The 21,654-nt window shown below is 39.5% G+C and overlaps 1 protein-coding gene across 2 annotated transcripts in view; it reads left to right on the forward strand.

The window, feature by feature from the left end:
- Positions 1-21,654, forward strand: part of CNTNAP2 (contactin associated protein 2) — a 654,845-nt gene that overhangs the window by 600,670 nt on the left and 32,521 nt on the right. The window contains exon 22 of one of the 2 annotated variants that reach the window (XM_048939493.1): positions 27-460. The exons of the other annotated variant lie outside the window; for it this stretch is intronic. Within the exon in view, the coding sequence (XP_048795450.1) occupies positions 27-91 (65 nt within the window). The 3' untranslated portion in view covers positions 92-460. Of the gene's footprint in view, positions 1-26; positions 461-21,654 lie in introns of those variants that run through there. 2 annotated transcript variants of the gene reach the window in all.

Consider the following 21,654-nt stretch of genomic DNA (forward strand, 5'->3'; position numbering starts at 1 on the left):
TATCTGCATTTTCATCTCTGGATCAGGGCAGTCAGACCAGAGCTGTCTTCATCTTCAGCCAGGCTGCTCTTCCATTAATTCAAGCAAGTAGATGAAGGACTTCAGGTGAAGCATTCAGCAACTGGAATAACACTGCTGGCAAAAAAAAATTTCTCACAGATAATCGTTAGCAAAAATATCAAGATAAAAATCTATTAATTTGCTTAATGTAGCAGTTGTGGCCATCTCATATAATGGAATCATTGTCAAACAGGTTCTGTTTGCTTTAAGATGCTCTTCGGAATGATCTGTGTGTCTAAGAAACTACCACAGTATGGAGTACTGCCTCCACAATTCAGTCTTCTAAATAACAATGGTGAATTATTGTTTGAATCCAGCTAAAACTGGCTCTTTCCCTATTATCCTGATGAGTTTTAGAAGAAGCAAGATGCATGGAGACAGGCATACAAGAGGGAAAATACTTCTGTGAAAAATCTACATTGAAAGAGTGAAGGGAAAGTAAAGGACAACTCCTAAAAAAGAAGAAAACAACACACTGTGTACTGTGAAGTGAAAAGAAAGAATGGGAGAAACACAAAAGAGAAAGTAAGAAACACTGTGTGCTGAACTTAAGATATGCTGATGCAGAGTGAGTAGACAGAACTCCACAAGGAAAATCACCTTTCTTGCTTGTGAATTGCTGAACCAGTAACACAGGCAGGCAACAACACAGATGCAACAGTGACACAGATTGCAGGACTATTCTTTTTAAGCTGAATTTTTAACCCGTTCACAGCACAACACAGCACCTCCAAGCTGCCTCCAACATCACCCCATGTCCAAGTGCTGATTTCTTTGTTACATTTAAGCACTCTGATTGGAATTTTTCTCTAGACATTCTTGGAAAATAAAAGGGCTGCAAGAGCTCAGATGGGTCATGGCTCAACCTTTCTTATTCAGGCTACTTATTTTAGTTACTGAAAGGTCTGATATCTACCTCAAATCCAAACAAAATGAATGATTGAGTCAGTTCTGTTTCTACAGATGTAGACCCAAGACAACTCACATTATTTATTCGTTTGCAAAAAGTTAATTATATGGTTGAAAACAGAGTTTCAAGAATCCTATCCTATTTTCAGTTGGATCCTACCAAAGATGAAGTTTGGTATCAAAATAACACTTGTATTCACCCTGCTAGTATCCAGAGCCTGACTGTAGGATTCACAGGGCTTTTTCAGAATAGGGAAATAAGGAAAAATAATAGTTAAGGCAAGTAAATATAATTTTATTTTAATTAAGGAAGTTTTAAATACGTTGAAACTCACAATTTATTTTCCTCTGGCTCTTCATAAATATAGTACATTGAAATTTGAAATTGAAAGCAAGTTCCAAATCTAACATTTGAAGGAGTAACCACTGTTCTGATAGTATCTGTCCTATAAATGCATGGAATCATAGAATGGCTTGGAATGGAATACACATGGTGCAGCTGAAGGTTGTCATTACGAAACATTGCCACAGCAAATGCATCACCTTCAGCTCCCCTGCTAACTACGGGTCAGGAACAGGCAAAGGTCTTGCAATGTCCTAATGGAGTAACTTATAAACAGATTATATTCCTGTTTTCCTCTGCTTCTTTATGATCTTAAGCCCCACAAAACTGCATCTCTGTTTCATGTTTTCATCCACTTCCATTGTTATGAACTGTTCTATTTGTTATATATTGTGTATCCTACTATCCCCAGGATTTATTCCTTCATTTTTTAAATGCTTGTTTTTCAAATTTGGATATGGGGAATTAAGATTCTTCTGGTTAATTTCTCTTCTTAATTCATTGTCTTCTGCAGAATAGGGTATTTTAAGTAAGAGCAAGTCTGTAGTGAAGAAACAAACCACCAACGAAAAATATATTCCTTTTAACATAGAATATTCATATTTATCCTCAAAAACGTGAATTTTCTCGTGTAAAATTATCGTGCAGCTGACCACCACTATTCATCAGCTTCACTATGCAACTTTCAGTTGAATGAGGGAAGAGCACAGCTAACACTGTTAATACTGTTTCAGCAGTTTGAAGGACAAAGAAGATGCAGAATCTTTAAAGCTTGTAGTCATCACATCGTATGGGCTAGATGTATTCCAGTGGCTCAGAGCACCAATGGGATTTCTAGATGCATACACCGAGTTACAATTTGTGCCCATCTGCATTCTCTAAACGTGCAATATGGCAGGAGCCTCATATTTCACCGCCACTTGGCACTGACAGCATTCAGTTTCTGTTACTCCCATAGTGTGCAATTCTTCCTTGGTGGCAAGGCTCTGTTTTTAGGAACATGAGTTCTGGAATAATATTATTAAGGAACTGATCTGTCTGACTTAATTTCCATCTTTTGTTAGGGTTATTTGCATAGGAGCAGCAGCTTCTGCTGCAGCCTCGATTGCTGTGACAGCTCACCTGCTGCCAATCAGTGGTGGTCACTTGTATGGTACCTATGACAACGTAACACCATTCTGCGTTAGGAGTTACAACATCATGGCTGATACAGAAATCATCATGAAATATTTCTGTGCCTCATAACTACTGATAATATTATCTGTAAATCAGGAAGTCAGGCAAGAAACAAAAATAAATGATTGAATTGCAGAAGTAGTTAACGAGTATTTCTTCTTCTAGAAATTGAAGTACTTTCTGCTTTCCTGAAATAATTTTCAGAAAATGCAGTTGCTCACTAACTTTAAAAACAGTGATAGAAAACATATCCGGTCTTCTGGAAACCGTAAAGGTTTTCTGTGTGTCTAGCATTCTTACACGGCAAAACGAATTTCTGATTTGAGGTATGAAATAAAGATGAAGGAGATAAATAATCAACAATCTTGTATAACATGAATATGTAGTAAAAGCACTAGAGAAACACAAGATTTTGTAAATTAAACAGAAGGGAATTGTTAATGTTTCAAGGAAGGTGATTAATCTGCTATTTAAACATGCTTAGGCTCTGATGGCTGACACAGACATGGTAAAAGGGAGAAGCTAGCTATCAGGATGACCAGCGTTAAAGAGAAGAAAAGTTAACTATGTGGCATGATGCACTGTGTGTCACAGTTCAGATATGAACCTGAATTCCTGCTTGTGCTGCAACTTGAGACTCAGTACTGAGTCAGCTCAGAGCAGAGGTTCATTTTTCCTTCTAAATGCTGTGGTTTTGGATGCAATGCTAAGGTTTGTCTTTGTATCCTTTTTTGAAGACCTACAGCAATTTCTGTTACTTCTGTTTTAATATGCATTACTAAAGAGTTAACTACACAATTCAACATAATTCTGTAAAAGTACCATTCTGCTGAACAGAAATAGTTTGAGGGTTTCTTAACAGCACGTCTTATTGAGCTTAGAAATGCTGATATCAGACTGGATTTGCTGTTGAGGTTGAGGAAGCAAAGGTAATACGTACCTTGTTTGCGGTCCAACTCCACCAACCACTCCAAACCAAATGATACCATTTCAGAAACACATATTTACAAGGAAGCATTAACACAGTATGTCTTCTATAGTACGTACAGATTATCATTTCAGAACTTCAACTAGCAGTGTAGACTCCATTAAACACCTCTGTCTCACCCTATTGTTTCTCAGGTTCTTCCAGAAAGAATAATAGAAAGAGAAAAAACTTTAGAGCCTGTAGTCCTGCTTCAAAGAGCAGCTGGCAGTGCTCTTCAGTAGAAGAGAAATTCAGGAAATCAACTCAGGACTTTCTCTGAGTAGGGATTGCTCAAAAAAGAAGAGGTAGAAGGCCTGCTTACAGATTTGCTATTTCCTCGGTGTTCTCACTGTTTAGACATTTGCACTATGTCTATTTCTATTCAAGAACATTTACCATCTCCAAAAAGAGCATTTCAATAGCCTTGGAAAAAAATATCTGTACAAGACCTGGACATTGTCATCATTGACAGTTTGAGTATGCTGCTTGATGTTGCCATACTCTGATATGAAGTTAACATCAAACAAAGGAATAATTTACCCCAGTTCCAGTTTAGGGTTAGGTCTCTGATGCTGCAAGGTGCTGTGCTCAGCACTTAGAATATAATTCAGAAATGTAAGTAGATTATGAATGTAGTATAAAATTATGAATGTAACGTAAAGGTATTCTTTTGCTATACATCTTTGACATGTATCTGTTTCTACCTCACGATCATAATGAGGTTATCAGTCATTATATGTACCAACAATGTGGCAGCAAGGGCTCCACAGCTTGAGTTGGCCCTGTGGTTCTCCTTTATTCTGACAGATAATCTGAGTGCAAGGTAGTTTATCAGACTTTCACAGATAACAAGCAGAAAACAGCTAGCATGCAGTAAATGCATCCACTAACTTACTTCAAAGTAACTCTGCCTACAACTTTATTTCTCGTCGTCGGCATTAATGTTCAGCACTGTAAACTCAGAGGGAGCAAGTATGAATATTGTCATATTAGGAAACTTTCTGATACAGTAGCAGCTGAATGTTGAAAATATGCTTTCCCCTACATGAGTCACGCGTTAATTATCACACAAATGTGCAATATCTGGACACCTTCCCTTCTTTTTCTATCAAGTGCTTTCACACCGACCCTGCATTAGCCTGGTTGGTGTGAACCCTACCCAAACTCCTCTGGGATTTAATATTACCTACCACTCCGGCCTCAGATCCATCTGTCTGTCCGCACTGTATTCTTTGAAGTGTTTCTGGTAGTGACAGAAACGTTTCACAACTCTTCTGGTTAAAAAAAAACCAAAATAAAATTTACCCATTTCTTTCTTTCAGACCCTCATTTCTGATTTAAGTGATTTTGCCAAGAAATTAGATCTGTAAGTTGTATGCAGAAAGGAACACCTCCACCTACAAGCCTCTCATCAGAGAGGAGGCCATAAAAGCACCTAGAAATGCCAGTGCCTCTTCAGTAATAGCTGTGGAAGAAATCAGGGCAGCTTCAGTGGATTTTGCCTTTTGTTTAAGAACTGGAATGAAGTGGAGTAAAACCAAGTTTTTTGTTGGTGTTGTTCACCTCTGTTCACTTGCTCTGCAACTTCTCTCTATTTTTCAGTCTCCTGTAGTATTCAGCTGCTGCTCCTTCTCCAGATGGCTGCTCCAAAGAAGTAGAAAGGCAGACCACAAAAAAGCTGAACTCAATTGGGTGCTACAGTAATTGCTGTGGTCATGATTATAGCCAGCTCTGCTCTTCAAAATGTAAAGTAAAGCTCAGTGCATCACCTCAAGTTGCCTCCTTCCACTAATTCCTCAGTCATTTCGTCTCTCAACCTGTCCTGTACTTTGTAGCTGGTGGCTGCCCTTGCACTTCCTTATTGCAGTATTCTCTGTAGAATGACTTCACTGATTATTGGTCCTCAGATCTTCTGTGGAGATCCCACAGCTCCAAAGGTTCATCTGCCTTTTTATTTCATGACATTCTAGCATGCACACCAGTGTGAATGGATGTCAGAGTCTCACTGTTCTTATGATTTGCTTTTTTTTTCTCCTTTAAGCTTTAAGATGTCTCTGAAAATTGTTCCTTATAAGTCACTCCAAAAAAAATTTGTAGACAATATTCCCATTGCTCTTCCATTCTATGCAAATTATGCATATGTTGATCCTGAAAAAAGTAAAATAGATGAGGAGACTGTAAATATACAGTTTACGCCATTTTGAAGAGGCATAAGTCTTATCTGACATTCAAAACCATGTGATAACAACATTGAAAAGTAATTTAATTTTTAAAAAATCATAATAAACTTCAGTAATTAAAATGATCTTTTCCTAACTTCTGCATTTCATTCTGGTGGCATGTCTTTGCCATAGAAGTTTTCCTTATTATAGGAAGAGAGAAATCTTTTCACCTCTACTGGGTTGTTTATAGTTCTATTCTATTTCAAATACAGCTGTTGCAAAAGGTCAGAGAGGGAAAATGAGCAAACTGAGATCTCCTAGGACATCAATGAAATCTGCTGCTGGTCCTATAAAATTACAATAGCATAGACAGTGAAAATAGAGATGTGAGAGCACCTTGGTTTGTGTATCATAAACAGTGTTAGGCAGCCTGAAAATAGACTGAAATAGAAATAGAAAGTATACCTGAATGGAAAGAAACCACATTACGATTTTTCTCCGTATGTGTTTCAAGGAAAAAATAAAAATCAAAATAGATCTCTCCTAAGATGATAGGAAGACAGAATTAGCCAAAATGAAAAGAAATAATAAAAATTAAAATTAAAAAAAAAAAAGAAGAGAAAGAAAAAAAAATCATCACCATGTCAAGGCATAATTCTTTAGATTTTACATCATTTCAACTAACATGGCCAATCTCTGCCTCTGTTTTCTGTATCAGAAATATTCCCTGTGTTCAAGATTTAGTAAAATAAAGTAAACATGTTCTCAAACAGCATTAAGTAATGGATAAATGTGAAGAGACAATCTTCTTATAGGTACTTTTTATTGAAGTAGCAATTCATGGGCTAAATTATTCATCGTGAATAATTTGCTCAAATCCCATCATCACAAATAAAATGGAAAGAAACACAATATTGGAAATAATTTCACATTTTCCCATTAAGATCTTTGACTGTAGGTTATTTTGTATTTCTTGTAAAAGAGATGCTCTCATTAGCTGAATTACAGAACCACCAGCCTAATTATAGCCTTTAGATATTACCGCCCATAAAATTTTCAAGCTACACGCTTGCTATTTACATAAACACTTTCTGATAGGTGAGGTAACATATTCCTCATCTGCATATTTCAGGGAACAGCTAAAACACAGTTAAATGCCACCGAGAAGGAATTAATTCAAAAGGCTGCTTGTTCCATTCTGAATGGCTTTTGTCACGTCTGTGCTGTGGATAACAACGTCCATCACGGTCACAAAAGTGATCTAGCTTAAAACTTGCCAGAGCACAATAGTCCTGGCAATAATCAGCACGGGTTGGCTGACCCTTTTTATTTGCCCGGTGTAATGGAATTCCAAGGTCACAGCCTGGACCAGTACGTGACTGCCTGGAGCAGGGGGGGTTGAGCTGAGAGCTTTTTGTCTCAGTGATGCTTCAGGGAGCGTGTGTGCAATCTGAGTCTGCGCAGGTCTCCCTTCTCCCCCGCCTTCTCCTCCAGCAGCATGGGTATGCAGGCTGCATTCCTCAGCTCGCCCCTTTCTGCAAACTGTCACTGGGAGGGGTGAGTTAATTTCTCTTTGATATCTTTTCCTATAGCACCTGTTTCTCAAATAAAGGCTCTGTCATCACCTTTGTTTGCTCTACATCTGGTATTAAGATACGCCTCACAGGAAAACACTGGGAATCAGTCAACCCAAAACCATCACTGAGGTTTGCTGTATCTCAGCCACCAGTAATGTATTAGTATAAGGCCATACTGTTGACCATAACAGTTAGCGATCCTCGGGTTTAGATGCCATTATAAAATTGTAGTAAATTTGCAGTCAAGTGGCTAGTTCATAAACACCTCATTTAAATACAATAGGAATAAATTAACATTTTCTTTTTAGAAAGGGCTATTTTCTCTCCCATAAATGTACACCGCTTTTCAGAAAGATCTCCTTTATGACTACACAAACTTGCAAATCTCTCTCGGTGATTTTCAGCTACCAAAATGTCAGGCTGTAGCACTCCACTGAAAGAAAGCAATGTGAAAGTATACAGTTATTCAAAAATGCCCAGGAATAGAAATGTTTGTCATGAGCAGTGTTAAAAAAAAGTGAATCACAGAATCACCAAGGTTGGCAAAGACTTCTAAGGTCATCCAGCCCAACCATGCACCTATCTCTATACCTAGTTTAAAGCCCTCTCAACAAGCCCTGCCAGCTCCTGGGCTAGGATCCAGTTCCCCCTTTCAGACAGGTGAGACCCATCAGCAGCCATCAGGCCAAGCACTGAGTAAACCACCCCACGGTCAAAATAATTCTTGCAATTGTGCCAGCCTCTCAGTCACATTTCAGTGTTTATGAGACGGGTTTTCCTGCTTCTCTCAGTATCCTTCCCTGCCACTGAAGGAATAGAGGAAAATACGAACTATATACTCACTCTATCCCCTCAAGTCCTTTTTGATAATCCTCAGGCATCCCACCAACTTCACCACTGCCAACCGGAACTATCAATAAAGGATAATAATCAGAGGGCCGAATCAGACTAGGAAATTTTCCTAGAAATATTCCTGACCTGGGTCTCCTGGCCCCATGGAGGCAGCACACGTACCTGCAGGTAGGGTCGGGCCAACCAATACAGCCCCTCAGAAGGGAGTCACCTAGGTGTGGAGCCAACCGCCTCACCGACCATCCTCATGGGTGGACCTCCTACTGCATCCCCATTCGCCTCCCCCTCAAGTGCTTCAGGCCTATCTTCTGAGCAGTCTTTGTGCGTATCAAATGGAATCATTTTAAACAATTGAACTAGAATGACCCCTGAAAAAACCCTTTCAGTACTATTTCTGAAAGATTATTGATCTGTAGATGATGAGGCACCTCCAAAACACTGATGTCCTAAGACATTTTCAGGCACGAAGCCGTTACAGAGTAACAGCACCATCAAGCTGTCTCATCGTTATCCTTTAGCCAGATTTGAGGTTTGCAAATTTTTCAGTTTAGCACCTCGAAAACATGTACTTTCTTCACTCAGTAAGTACTTGCAAACATAAAATCATTAACAGGTCACACATCCTTTGGCTAGTGGCAATCTCTGTTTGCTTTCGTGCTTGCTTCTATAATCTTGTGGGATCTTTTTTCAAGACAATAATGTAACAAATAAAGATGGGAATAGTCTGCTACGTGTGCCCTGATTAGACTAGGAATTACAGAATCTGTTTCCATTTTACATAGGCAACATAAGAATCAGAGATTATAAAAGACATGCAAAAAGTTAATGGACTCTCTGGTAATTTCTCTCTTTTGTTATGAGAAGAGAATACAGAGCTCACAGGAAAGAGCAGCACCCAATCATAAGACCTAAAATTCTATTAGCAGCTGGAGCTGATCTGAGTCTAGAAGTACAGAAGCTGAGTGATTGTAAAAGCTCTGCAAGAAGCAGAGGGACAGGAACTTCAAATACCACTTTTTTTTTTCTTTTCTCAATTCATTTTACTTTCTCTTAAGCAAATCCAAATTTTACTTGCATGTTACCTCTTAGAAAGATTACTTCAACAGTCAAGCACCCTCCTTTTCCATTCCCCAGCATAATAAAAATGGAAATAAACTCCAAAAATTTAATGCCATAACACATATCGAAACAGTAGAGCAGAATAAAGAACTGGCAATGTTCTAAAAAGATTGTAATTAATTATTTTAAGATTAAATTATTGTCTAATCTTCTCTTAATCATTTCTCCCATTAAACCTTTTGAAAAAGGTGCTTGAGAGTACATAAATGGCAAGATAAATAAAATTTGCCTCCCTTTGTTCTTGTTGAAATGTGCACCCTGTTCTCCAGTTATGAACTAAACAATGAAGAAAACTCAAACTTAGTTGTTAATAATGAAAGTAATGTGCAGATACTGTTATGTAAATATACTTCAGTGTCTGTACTGTTAGGTATGTAACAGCGCTAGAAGTCTGAGTATTTTTTAAGATTTTTTTTTTCATTAAAGAAATGCACTTTTCCTAGTGGTATAATTTTTTTCTGAACCAAGAACGTTTTTTCTGCTTGTTCATAGAGATGTTCCTTTTCCTCCTTCCTGATTCAGTGCAGCCCAAATGCCCATCTGTGATTCATCTTTGTGGATTATAGAAAACCAGATTACTGTATTTTGCTGAAAGTTTCTGAGTCATCATTGATATTACTCACTCAAAACATCAGCATTATTTTTTTCTGCTCTTGCACTATAAATATGGACAAACAGGACACTAATAAAAATGTGGTAAAGTCTGTGATTTATCATGCTTAAAAATAATTTAAATTACCTCTGCAAACTGTTCTATTTTGAGTGACTTCTGCAGTAGACACACTACTCACCATCACACTCGATTTCTGAACAGAACACTTCAGGGAGGTTAATAATGCCAATAATACCCTTTTCACAGCACTCAGGAAGATACTCTCCACTGCTCTCAAATACAACTGCAGCCTCTTGTTTCAGATAATAAAGTCTTAGATCTCTGAATGTAATTAAAGACTTGCAAGGCGTGTTTGAACTTTTTTTTTTCCTGGAAGTGTCTGGAAAGCAATACAATGAAAAAGCAGGTGAAGGGAGAGAGCGGAATATGAGTTTGGATAGTATTAAGATTATCCAATTTAATTTGAAAGTTTAAAAGATGAGCTGTGGACATTCTAGCCACTAGTTAGAGGATTTAAAACTAATCCTCATGCAGTCATCCACACTGCCCTAGAATTCATGATAAGGTCTGTTCAGTTTATGTTAGTATTCACCCACCTCCCATTGAAGTAGTACATAAAGAAACTGACAGCTGAAAGGTCTGTTTCTTGAATAACAGCTTTAATAAATTATATGTAGGTAACTAATTCAATTCTTTATCAGTTGTTTCACCCCCTAACATGGACATATTGTTTCTCAGAAGTGCTTCTAATGCTCATTAACTTGCAGAAATAACATAATTGGTAAAATAACAAATAGGTTAAATTTAAGTGCAATTTTTCTTATGCTGTTTTCATATTAAAAGATTCTACTAAGACTTAAATTCAGTAACTTATAAAGGAGTTATAACTTATAAAGGAGTTAAGTAGAAAGTTTTGTACACACTGAACAAGAAAACTAAAAAATTTTCAGCAGCCAGCAACTTTGCTGATGACACCAAGCTGAGTGGTGCAGTTGACACAGCTGTAGGAGCCCACTCTGCCTTAATGGCCATGCAGAAAGATGGCCCACAGATACAGGGCCACCTACTGTGGGGAGAGGTGACATGATACAAGCAGCAAACACTTCGTCCGTCGGATATGCTTGGATGAGACAGCAGGAAAGTAGGATGGAAAGCAGTTCAGCATCTGTGCTGAGTCGTATGGGTATGTCTGGGTGTCAGTCTGCCAGTGCCTTCATACCTGGCTACCGTGTCACTGACACTGTGCTCCTCTGGAGACCAACTTCTATCGTGAAGGAAACCCGAAAGTCTCTGTTTTCCCACCAGAGATGCAGAGCTGGGAAAAGAAACTGTGATTGTTCACATAACGAACTGCAGCAGAGGTAATGGCACTGGGCAAGATGCCTTGAGAAGGATGTCAGTGTCACCATTAACAGAGCTGGGAGACTCTGCTGACCTTGCTTCCCATATATGAGCCAGCTCAAGTTCTTCTGCTTGATGCTGCTCTGTGCCATGTGGCCTACACTCAAGATTTAATTGACTTACCTGCTTTCCTCTCTGGATCATTTTTTATAGAACATTTGTTTCCCGGTTGTTACATTTCAGCTCTTGATTGCACTTCTAAGTAGAAAAATTGAAGGCAGACATTTTTTTTGTACTTATTTAAGAGGATAGCTCATTAATAATTTCTCCTTTTTTCTTGTTGCAATATTATTACCTGGCGATAATGCTGTCTTAGTCTTTATGTTCAGCAACAAAATGCAAGTACTACAGTCCTCCCCGTTGCAGCACACCTATAAAGTAACCCACTTTCACTAATCCATAAGGGTCAGATTTCATGCGTTGTAACTGCAGCTTATCTGTGGTAATCTTTTTTATTTGTTATTGTTTTTTGAGAAACTCGTGTCTAATACCCCTCCTTGCTTCCATGCTCCATAGGTTTCCTTTTTGTAGTTTGTCCAGGAGCCCTGTGTTCATCCACACTGGCCTGCCTGCGTTTTGGGTTACTGGGTTTCATTGCTCATGATTTCAGGGGAGGTGATTCTTGAGTATCAACCAGATTTATTTGGCCTCTATTCTCTGCAGTCCTTTGTCCCATGTTACTCTCTACCTAGCAGATCACTGAAAAGGCTAAATATTTGGAGATATCAAATGCCTTCAAAATAGTTCTCAAATTATTTCCTACATATATTCAACTAGAAGAGACATTAGATCCTTGCAACTCAGTAAATTGTAGCCAGTCCACTTGGAGGATGACTCTTAATGTTTATAGAATTTTCACTTTTCACTAGGACACTGAGCTCTGCTCCATCAAGGCTGCTCTTCAGCTTCACCACATGACACACCAGACCCTGGGCACATCACTGGGCAGCCTCTTCTGTCCCTGCATCACCCTGCACAGACAGTCACAGACAGCATTTCCACTAACAACAAGGAACCAAAATGGTTGTTTCACAGTGCACAAGGACCTGCAGACTTCCTGAATCAAAATAAAAAAGCAGTAATTTTAAGTGATGCTTTAGGTTTTTTTTTCAGTTGAAGCAAATGGCATTTTGCACTGGCAGGTGCTCTTTGAAGAAGAATACCAGTCAGCAGCTCTGATAAATGCCTGCAAGCCTGCAGAAGCCTGCAGATTTCTCCCCATTAATGCATAGAGTATTTCTTAATTGCTAAGGCTGTTATCCTAATGTTGTCACAGTGGTCCCCCTAGAAATGAATGGCTGCCTGGCTGGCAGCTAAGCTTGCCAAGACCTTTCTACTGAGAAATGCACTGAAACCAGTGCATCAATTTTATAACTTCTGGAATCAGGATGATATGCTGGACCCTGTACTAGTACAGCAAAATAAATACATTAGAATTGCACTGCATTCTTGCTTTGCTCTTAGGGGAGCAAGTAGAGAGAGGGGGTCATGGAAGGAGAGAGGGAATTGAAATCTTGAGAGATAAACCTTGAGAGAGTTTGTGTTTAAATCAGGATATGTCCTCCTTGTTTTCCCTATCAGAAATTAGTGGCAGAGACTCAGATTCAGATTCACACCTTTTGCAGCACTACTAATTACACAGCTGTTTCTTGCATTGGGTTTGTGCCTGTCTGAAGGTGTGCATGGACCACACCAACTCCATTTCTACTACTTCTGTGGTAACTTTTTCCATTCCTTACTTATTTATGACTGTTAGGTTGTTCTCGGTTTTCAATTTACCATCTACATAATTCTCACACTAAAGCATTCACTCAAATTAAAATTTCTATGTAATATAGAAAGATATTCAAAGCCTTGTGCATACAAGTTCTTCCACATTTTTCTCCCAGTCCCCAGCCTGTCATCTTTGAGATTCCCCACAGCTCCTGGTATCTCAACTCCCGCTCCTACCTAATTACAACAGCTTTTGTGCTGGCACATTTCCACCCCCTTGCATTTCCAATACAGTACTTCAGTATTATGGATAAAGTTACTAGCACACTGTTATACCCTCTGTATGTAAGGGAAAGTCGTTGTATGGGTTTATGTGATTTTTTTTTCCAGTACTACCTTTCCAATGGCATTCAGGGTTTGAGCAATTGACAGAAAGTTTCCTGCTCTTACCTCCAACCTCACTGTTTTGCTTTTTAACTGCTCAACAAACGTCTCAGCCAGACTTCTAAGCCAAACGTACCAAGTTGTCATGAATTTTCTATCTATTGAGAAAAATGGACTACTACAACTTAAAATTCTACAGTCTAACTCCAGTTTAACGATTATTCTCCAGTCTGGTGCCTGAATCAGACTTCTGTTAGCAATGAACTGGAGATAGAGAAGAAAGTAAAAAAATATTTTAATTGTTTTTAGCTTTCAGATGGATTCATCCACAAATATCCTAAGTATAATAATTATTTTTTAATGCACACTGGGAAACTAAGCATCACTCTGTACTGACAGTGAATTGGAAGATGTTGTGGATATATCAGCAGGTGCATGGATAAATGTTACACTCAGTAAACTCATTATATCCGGAATATTTCAGCACCACTGTACATCATCAATGTGTCAGATAGCTTTCCTTGTGCAGTTCAATGTTGTCATATGTGTGAGTGTGGCAAAGCTGGAACTACCAGCACGCTGTATTTAAAGTATTATTTTTATTTATTTTATTATTATATAATAATAAATATAATATAATATATAATATATAAATAATAATATATATTATATAATTATTTTATTAAGTTATTTTTATCAGTATAGAAAAGTATAGATGGAAAGAGCAAATCTTCTATTCTTTGAGGTGAAAGAATATTTAATGGCTTATTCTGTCCTCAAATTACATTAAAATGTTCTGATCAGTAGGTAATAGTTTGTGTGCTGTGGAGTGATGGAAACAAGTAGCATTCCAGAAGTTTTAATAATTCAGTAAATGTCAGCATGGAGATCATGATGAAAAAAGCTAAGATTTCCTAGCTTAGAAATCTTCACATACACATACATATGGTGTTCCTGTGTATGTGCAAGCTTTCCAGATTTCTGTGAAGAGCTCTTCCAGTGTTGAACAACTGTCTTCTCCCCACCTCAGTCATCAAATTAACACTACACCACCTAGAAGCCTGAGCCAATCATGTTTTCTCAAAGAAAAGCTTTTGTTCTAACTGCCTGAGCAACACGGCATGAAAACATTTAAAAATAGTTGCTTTAATTCCATACAAGCCAAGGCAAAATAAAAAATCAGCATCAACAGAATAAAAGATTTAAGTTCTGGTAATACTTACAAGAGAACAAGAAAGAATAAAACAGCTGAAATGCAAAATAAAGGAGCATGTGAAGAAAATGGTGGTTAATAAGATGGGCAGCAAACACTGAATGGGAAACCTCAATAGGCAGGTGTAATCTGTGTTTCATAAACAACATCGCTTACTGGAACAGAGACCTCCTGAGATATTCTGATTTTTACATAGATATTTTTATGTTTTTCTGTAGAAATGTCAAAGAAAATGTTCCAAGCAGATTGCTGAGGGAAACTGATTTCTTCCTAGCTTGTGTGCATGTGTTGGCATGCTAAAGACTGGGGCTTTTTTATCTATTCAAATAGCAATTCCCTTATTACAGTGAAATCTCATCTGAATGTTCTTCCATTCTGGTGATATTACAGTTCATGCATTTCTATACATGTTAATTAAATATCTAATTTTCTTTTTGAGTCTCTGATTTAGATCTGATGTTTTTCCAGCTTATTCATTATTATCCTTTTGATTGGAGATAGTAAGTTCATTCCTTGAAGAACAAAATCATGTCTAATATATTCATTTTTAAAAAAGAAAATCTTTTAATTATCTTACCTTCTTGTCTTTGTTATCTTGTCATATTAATTCTTTATCTCTTTTTATCCTTGGTACATCATTTTAGAAACTGAAAAGGCATTCAGACAAGAAAAAATAAAATCTCAAATCAGCAATAAATCTCTTCATCACAAGGAACTGCATTTCTTATCAAGAGACTTCAAACAGTCCAAATAAAGTGCCTAATTAATTTTAGATTATGTTCAATCTTTATGCTGCAATATACCACCAAGTGACGTTTCCATTAATGAATCGTATCCAGACAGTTAGGAAGCGATTGGGAAAACACTTGTGCTTCCAAAGCTGTCGTTTTATTACCTCTCTCTTGTTTCTACTGCTGGAAAAGTTTCATGTTTTCCTCATCTACGACATGACATTTTTTCTGAAGTATCTATAGTGAAAGCTTCTTGTATTTGTGGTAGAACACCAATCACAGGCCTGATTTTGAGCCCTGGTAAATGCCACTGTTGTATTATGCTCTGAGACCGCTATCACTGCTATTTTTGGGTCATCCACAGCTTGATCCACAACTGACATAGAGACTGTTTTTCACTTTTATGCCCTCTAAAATTTCTCTCACTTTTCTACTTCCCTGTTACTCTGTTGAGGTATGTCTCATACAACAATCTCATCAAAGCCTCACTGAGCTCAGAGCTTTATTTTGCAGAGGCAAAACATAGAACCATAGAACCATAAAATCGTTTGAGTTGGAAGGGATCCTAAAAGGTCATCTAGTCCAACTCCCTTGAAATGAACAGCAACATGCACAGTTTGATTTGGTGCTCAGAACTCCATCCACCCTGACCTTGGAATGCCCAGCATTCCAGAGGAGATATCTAGTGGGAAAAACAAAAATAATGATAACAGAGGAGTAGGACAACCAGCCTTCTCTTCAGACTATTGCTGAGCTTTCCAAAGCTTGTTGAGCTATCCACAGGACCAGCTAGCCCTTTACCCTGGTAACCTTGTGACAGAGGCGGCTGGTATTAAAGAGCTGGAGACAGACGGTGCTTGAAACTGTGCTGGCAGTATTTCAAGATGGTTTTGCAGGGTATTCATTGTGTCATCTGGAATGATGTAGTAAACTGGTCTGCTAGTTTGGGATCTCTGAAATGGTTTAAAATAGCACAATGCCATCTGTTGTTGCACGACTGCAAACCTGATAGCGTCCTGAAGCATGTGGCCCTTCTGAAATGAGCTGCAGAAGCACCACGTCTCCTTGGGAGCATCCTGCAGGCCCGAGTGTGTTTTACACCATCAGCATTCATCAAAGTAGGATATGAAATAGGGATTTTTATTGAGTTCTTCCATTTTATTTATTCTCTTTCAACAACCCTTATAAAGAGGGACCCTGGAATCCAGTTTTTCTGATTCAAGACAAGGAAGGCATAAAGCAAACTTCTGTCTTACCTCCAGATATCTATTTATGAGCTATACATACACACTACAGATAGTCTTCTATTGTCTTCTTTCTCTTCCTTTTTTTTTTTTTTAATCTTCTTTTATTCTTTACTTTCATAGTACTCTGGGGAATGTCAGACTTACAATAGGTCTTGGTTGCAGGAGCAAACCACATACTGGTGGTTCAGACTAGTGTGGTAAAGGAGGTGGATTTTTTGTTTGAATAGTTCTTTTCCAAGTGGGGGGGGGGGAGAGGGGGGGGGAAGGGCAGGAAGCTTTAGATGGGTCTAAAAAAAACCAGAGCAGTGGCAATGATCTGAGGAGGAACATTAATTCACAAAGGATGATCTCAGAGTGCAAGGTAATACAATACAACACAAGACAAATGGAATTGAGGCCAGCAAACCAAACAAAATGAGAGAGAACGTCCAAAGCCGAGGTCTTACTCTGTAGACTGCAGGGGACCACGTGCTTCTCCACCACGGAATGGGAAAGAGGAAGAGTGGCTGGAGTCCTGCCAGGAGCTCCACCTCTCTTCCCCTGGGCAGGAAGTCCTCTGGGGAATGCCGCTCCTCCCCTCCCCTCCAAGAACCAAAATGCCCAACAAGGCAGCCCACAGAACCAGAACGTTAACTCGTTAACTCCCACTGCTTTACATGATGTTATGATGTGGAATACCAACAATAAGAATCACAAAACCAGGACAAGTAGAAAACCTGTGCATGTTTTCTTGAGCTCCAACCAAGGGAGCCATACAGTTGCTGTAATGAGCTAGCTAGAGACAGGTCTTGATGTTCCAGTAGCACGCAAGAGGTGCCAAAAGTAACATTGAAAGCAAAGCTGTATTGTTTTCCGTTGAGTAGTAGATGGAAAAGCTGAGCGTGCCTCTGGACCTCAAACAAAGCATCATTTGGTGAAAAGGTACTTCTCACTCAGTAATGACAGGAGCATTTAATAAAATGAATAAGCTCTTGTGCTTTCTCCCAAAAATAATTCCGACCTTTTGAATTCGAGCAGCCTTTACCTTAAATATAGGTCTCAGAGGATGTGAAAATGTACCTGGATAGATAGCTTCACAAAACCATCACGCTTGTACTGAAGCATGATTTAACAGGACCACATAAAACAGAGCAATAAGCAGAAAATCATAGCCAAATCCTGGGAGTGAAATTTATATAATATTTTTTTTGGTTCACTTTAGTGGAATCAGTCTTAACTATCAGTGTGGGAAAAGAAAAAAGAAAGAAAATGCTGGAAAGGACTGATGAAAGTAGAATGTCCCCCCTCAAACTTAATTCTGCAGGACAATTTTTTTTAATAACCAAGAGAGCAAATTCAATTCCTTTTCTTCACTGCAGCATGAATTCTCTCTCAGTAGACTGCAATGGTTACTGTTGGAAGGGTCTTTCGGACCAGAATGCTGAACCTTTCATCAGTCTGACCAATGATGGACAACGACTACATGAGATTAGTTCCTAAGGCCCTCACCTCACACTGTAACTTCAAGAGGACAGTTCCAATGCAATTGCAAAAATAAAGAATATTTAATTAAGGAATAATTGTGATTATAGCCAGAAGCTGTGTTCAACTTTCCTGTATTCCTCAGCCTGCCTTTCATTCAGTTTATACTCTTCAGACTCTATTATTTTCTGAGCAGAAATAGTAGCTAAATGTAAGTCCCGCCTTCTGGATGCACTGAACAGAATGCATCCATTTTTTGTAGACATATTATTTAACATTAGAAGACATTATTCATGCTGACCAAGTCTCTACTTGGAGTCTGAAATCTGAAATTTATTTCAGAAATCTTTTTTGATGTATTAATAATGGAATTCTAAGTTATTTCCTCCGCTGTTTGGAAAAATAGTATTGGGCCAATTATTAAACGATTAATCATCCATTTGTTTTTTTAATATACATATATATATATATATTTAACACAACCTATAGAATCTTCCAGTCTTCTCTTGTGCTTAAAGGTACAGTCAGAGACAGTAATCTTTTCGATTTACATCCAATTTTTAAAGAACACTAAGGAATCGATTCAAATGAAGTTACACATTTTAGATTTTGCTTGGAGTTTTCCTTTAAGAGAAACATTCACATTTTCATATGTCTTGAGGCTGCGGAGCCTTGCTATCTGAGATACTTATTCTGCAATATCCACTTCCACCCATGGTTTTCATCCTGCCTCTCTTTCCTCTGCAGTTCAGTATTTGCCTTGGACAGTTAGGCTCTTTAAAGCACAGACATCACACACTGAATGTAATCAGGTTATGACTGTTGGTCCCTAAGCAACCACCGTCTTCCAGTCCATCATTATCCATCATAATGGAATCCAAATTAATTACCTTATGTCACAGCCAGTAAAATATTTCGGAGAGGAAAAAAAAAGTATTTTTCACAAATCTAATGATGCTTTACTACTGGCTGTATGGGAACACGGAATAAGCATGCCAATTGAAGTCTACAGGAAATGAGGAAATATGAGAGTTTTTTCAACACAATGGAAGACATGACTGCCATCCTTTTTTCATAGATGTTATTAGCACGTATGTTGGGAAATTCACATTTAAGATCATGTTATTTTGAGTTGTTCTCAAACATAGGCTCACCAGTGATGTATTTTCAAACAGTGTTCCTTTCCTACTTTATATCTCAAGCTGTTCTCAGCACCATGTAGCCAGAAATTAATAATCCCGTCAAGCAAATTGTCTCCCAAGAGTGTAATTATAAGTGAGAATTTTCCATTCCCTTTGCATCTCAGATTCAGAGTTTACAAATACAGGCATTTAAAAATTTATACTGGCAGTGTCTTTTTCTAACAAATTATTATTTTACAATTCCAAGAGGTGGAATAAATATCCTGCTTAGAGCTCTGTTGCTCTGCAGCTGAGCTCCTTCCAGACCCTAACTCATTTAAATTTATTCCGAGTATCTCTAAATTACAGACTGCCTTGCCGACACAACAGACATTTCAGCTTTCTGTTCATTTCTTGGTGACTTCAATATCTATAGCTGAACTGCTGCTTGAACACGTTGCCTATTGCCTCTGCCAGAATTATTTAAAATAACCCCTCAACAGATTCCTTACTTCCTGTTTTTTGTTGTTCGTCTGTTTTAAGCATTAATATGAGCAGTGCCATGCATTGCTTGTGGACATTGAGGAAACTCACTTTGAGTCTAAGGATACATGATTTTTTTGTCAAATACTCAGTAAGACCAGGACGTGGAGTGCCTGTGCAGAGTAGTTATCCATTTTATTACATTAAACCTCACTTCCTTCAGAACAGTGAAAGATAATAGACCTCAGTCACATTATGAAGCAGTAATATAAAGAAATCATTGCTCTACAAAAACAAAGAAAAGGAATTACTGCTTTTCTTCTGGAATTCGTCTAAAACATTCTGTCTAAACCGTCACAGAGAAGGTAACAGTGGCTATTCCTATAGCAGTAATAGCTGGCTGATTCAGCAGGGACCACAGGAAATCTTTGCTGTTCTATGCAATATAGAACTCTACAGGATGCAGATGGGGAAGTGAAACTGTGCACAGAAGTGCTCTAGATATTGCACCACATTAGGTGGATGGAAGTGTTACATAAGGTCCTGCTGATCTATTACTTGACCTCTCGAAACGCAGCTGGTAGGCCTTCCAGTCTGAAAGTCTGGCCCCATGTTACCTCCATCTGAGTTCCTCCAACAGCAATTATTCCCATTACAGTAATTAGGTCCCAGCACGTTTCTGGTAAAGTGCTAAATTTGTTGGCATTACTTGTTCATGTCTGGCTCCTTCTTGCTGGAGGACAAGCCAGACAGGCCCATAAAATTTTCTGTCCTCTGGCCAGTAGATTCCTTTGGCTTAGCAGTACTTTTGGTGTGTGAAAGCGCTGGCAGCCTCTTTCTTTCCCCCAGAGCTGCAAGCACAAGCAGCAATGAAATGGGGGTTGATGTCAACAGTCAAGGCAAGTCACCCCATAGAATGCAGCCCGCTCCTCTGGCTTATGCCAGTCCCCAAACTGTCTGTCTGCCCTCTGCCCTATCAGCCTCCTGTCCAGCACAGCAAACCTCTCCCATTTGTCAGCACACCTGATGGTGTGAAATCAAGGCAAGGAAGGCCGCAGTGCAGTCAGAGGAGCGAGAAACAAGGTAGTTTTCAGTCTGAGGTGGAAGAAGAGGGGACCCCACAGTCTCTGTGCAAACAGATGGGTTCTGTGTTGGTAACTGGTGGCTATAATCCTTCCTTTAGGTCCTTTACCATTTTCCAGTGCTCTGAAGCTTGTGGATTTCCATTCTGTCATCCTCAAATGGAGGACAAAATTCCTCAAATGGAGGAAGTATCGTCAGTAGTTTCAACCTTTTAAAGCCATTCTATTCAAGTTCTTATTTGGTTTTCCCCATCGTTTTGTTAATGAAGTATTTGATCTATGCCTTTCAAAACCCATCAAACACCAGAACAATTCTAGCACTGAACAGGTCACTTTATCCCTGAGAACGGCTGCTCACCAGTTCCAGCCCTGGATGTTGAGAGGCACGTCCTACAAAGATAATTTATAAGCTTTAATGTTCTTTAGTGCTAGAATGGTTCTGCTGATAGAAATACAAATGCCACTGGGCTGGCCCACGTCATTACCCGTCTCTGGGAGCTTCGGGCTGCCTGACAGCTACTCAGAAAGGCTGGCGGTTTCTGCCTACGAGCCCCGCAGCTCCCAAGCCGCTCTCACACCTTCTGAACAGCAGGCATTCCGAGGCCCCGGCAGCCAGTCACCCATCGCGGAGCATCGACGCGGGAGCCGCAGCCCGCCAAGCCGCGGCCGCACGCCAACCTCCGGCGCCACCCCCGGCCTCCGCCCGGCTCCTTCGCGGAATCCAGTCCACGTATTCCCTCCTCCGTCCCTTGCGCTGCGCTCCGCGTTTTCTGCCCGCCCTTCACCTGCCGCCCGGCGCCGCGCGGTGCCGCAGGGCTGCGTGTAAGACGCGGACCGGCTCGGAGGCGCGGCGCGGAGCTGCACGGCGCGGCGGGGCGGCTGCAGGTAACCTACACGGGGCAGCGCTGGGTACGGCCGGGTTCCTGTGTGATGAATTGGTGCCGGGCCTCTGCCTGGAGGCTCAGCAGGGCAGGGGCCAGGAATCCGCCCACGACAGTCGGCTCGATGCGAGAAGCGCCAGCGTGCGTCTGCCGCCCGAA

This window comes from Lagopus muta, chromosome 3, assembly GCF_023343835.1.
Source record: "Lagopus muta isolate bLagMut1 chromosome 3, bLagMut1 primary, whole genome shotgun sequence".
Classification (NCBI taxonomy): Eukaryota; Metazoa; Chordata; class Aves; order Galliformes; family Phasianidae; genus Lagopus; species Lagopus muta.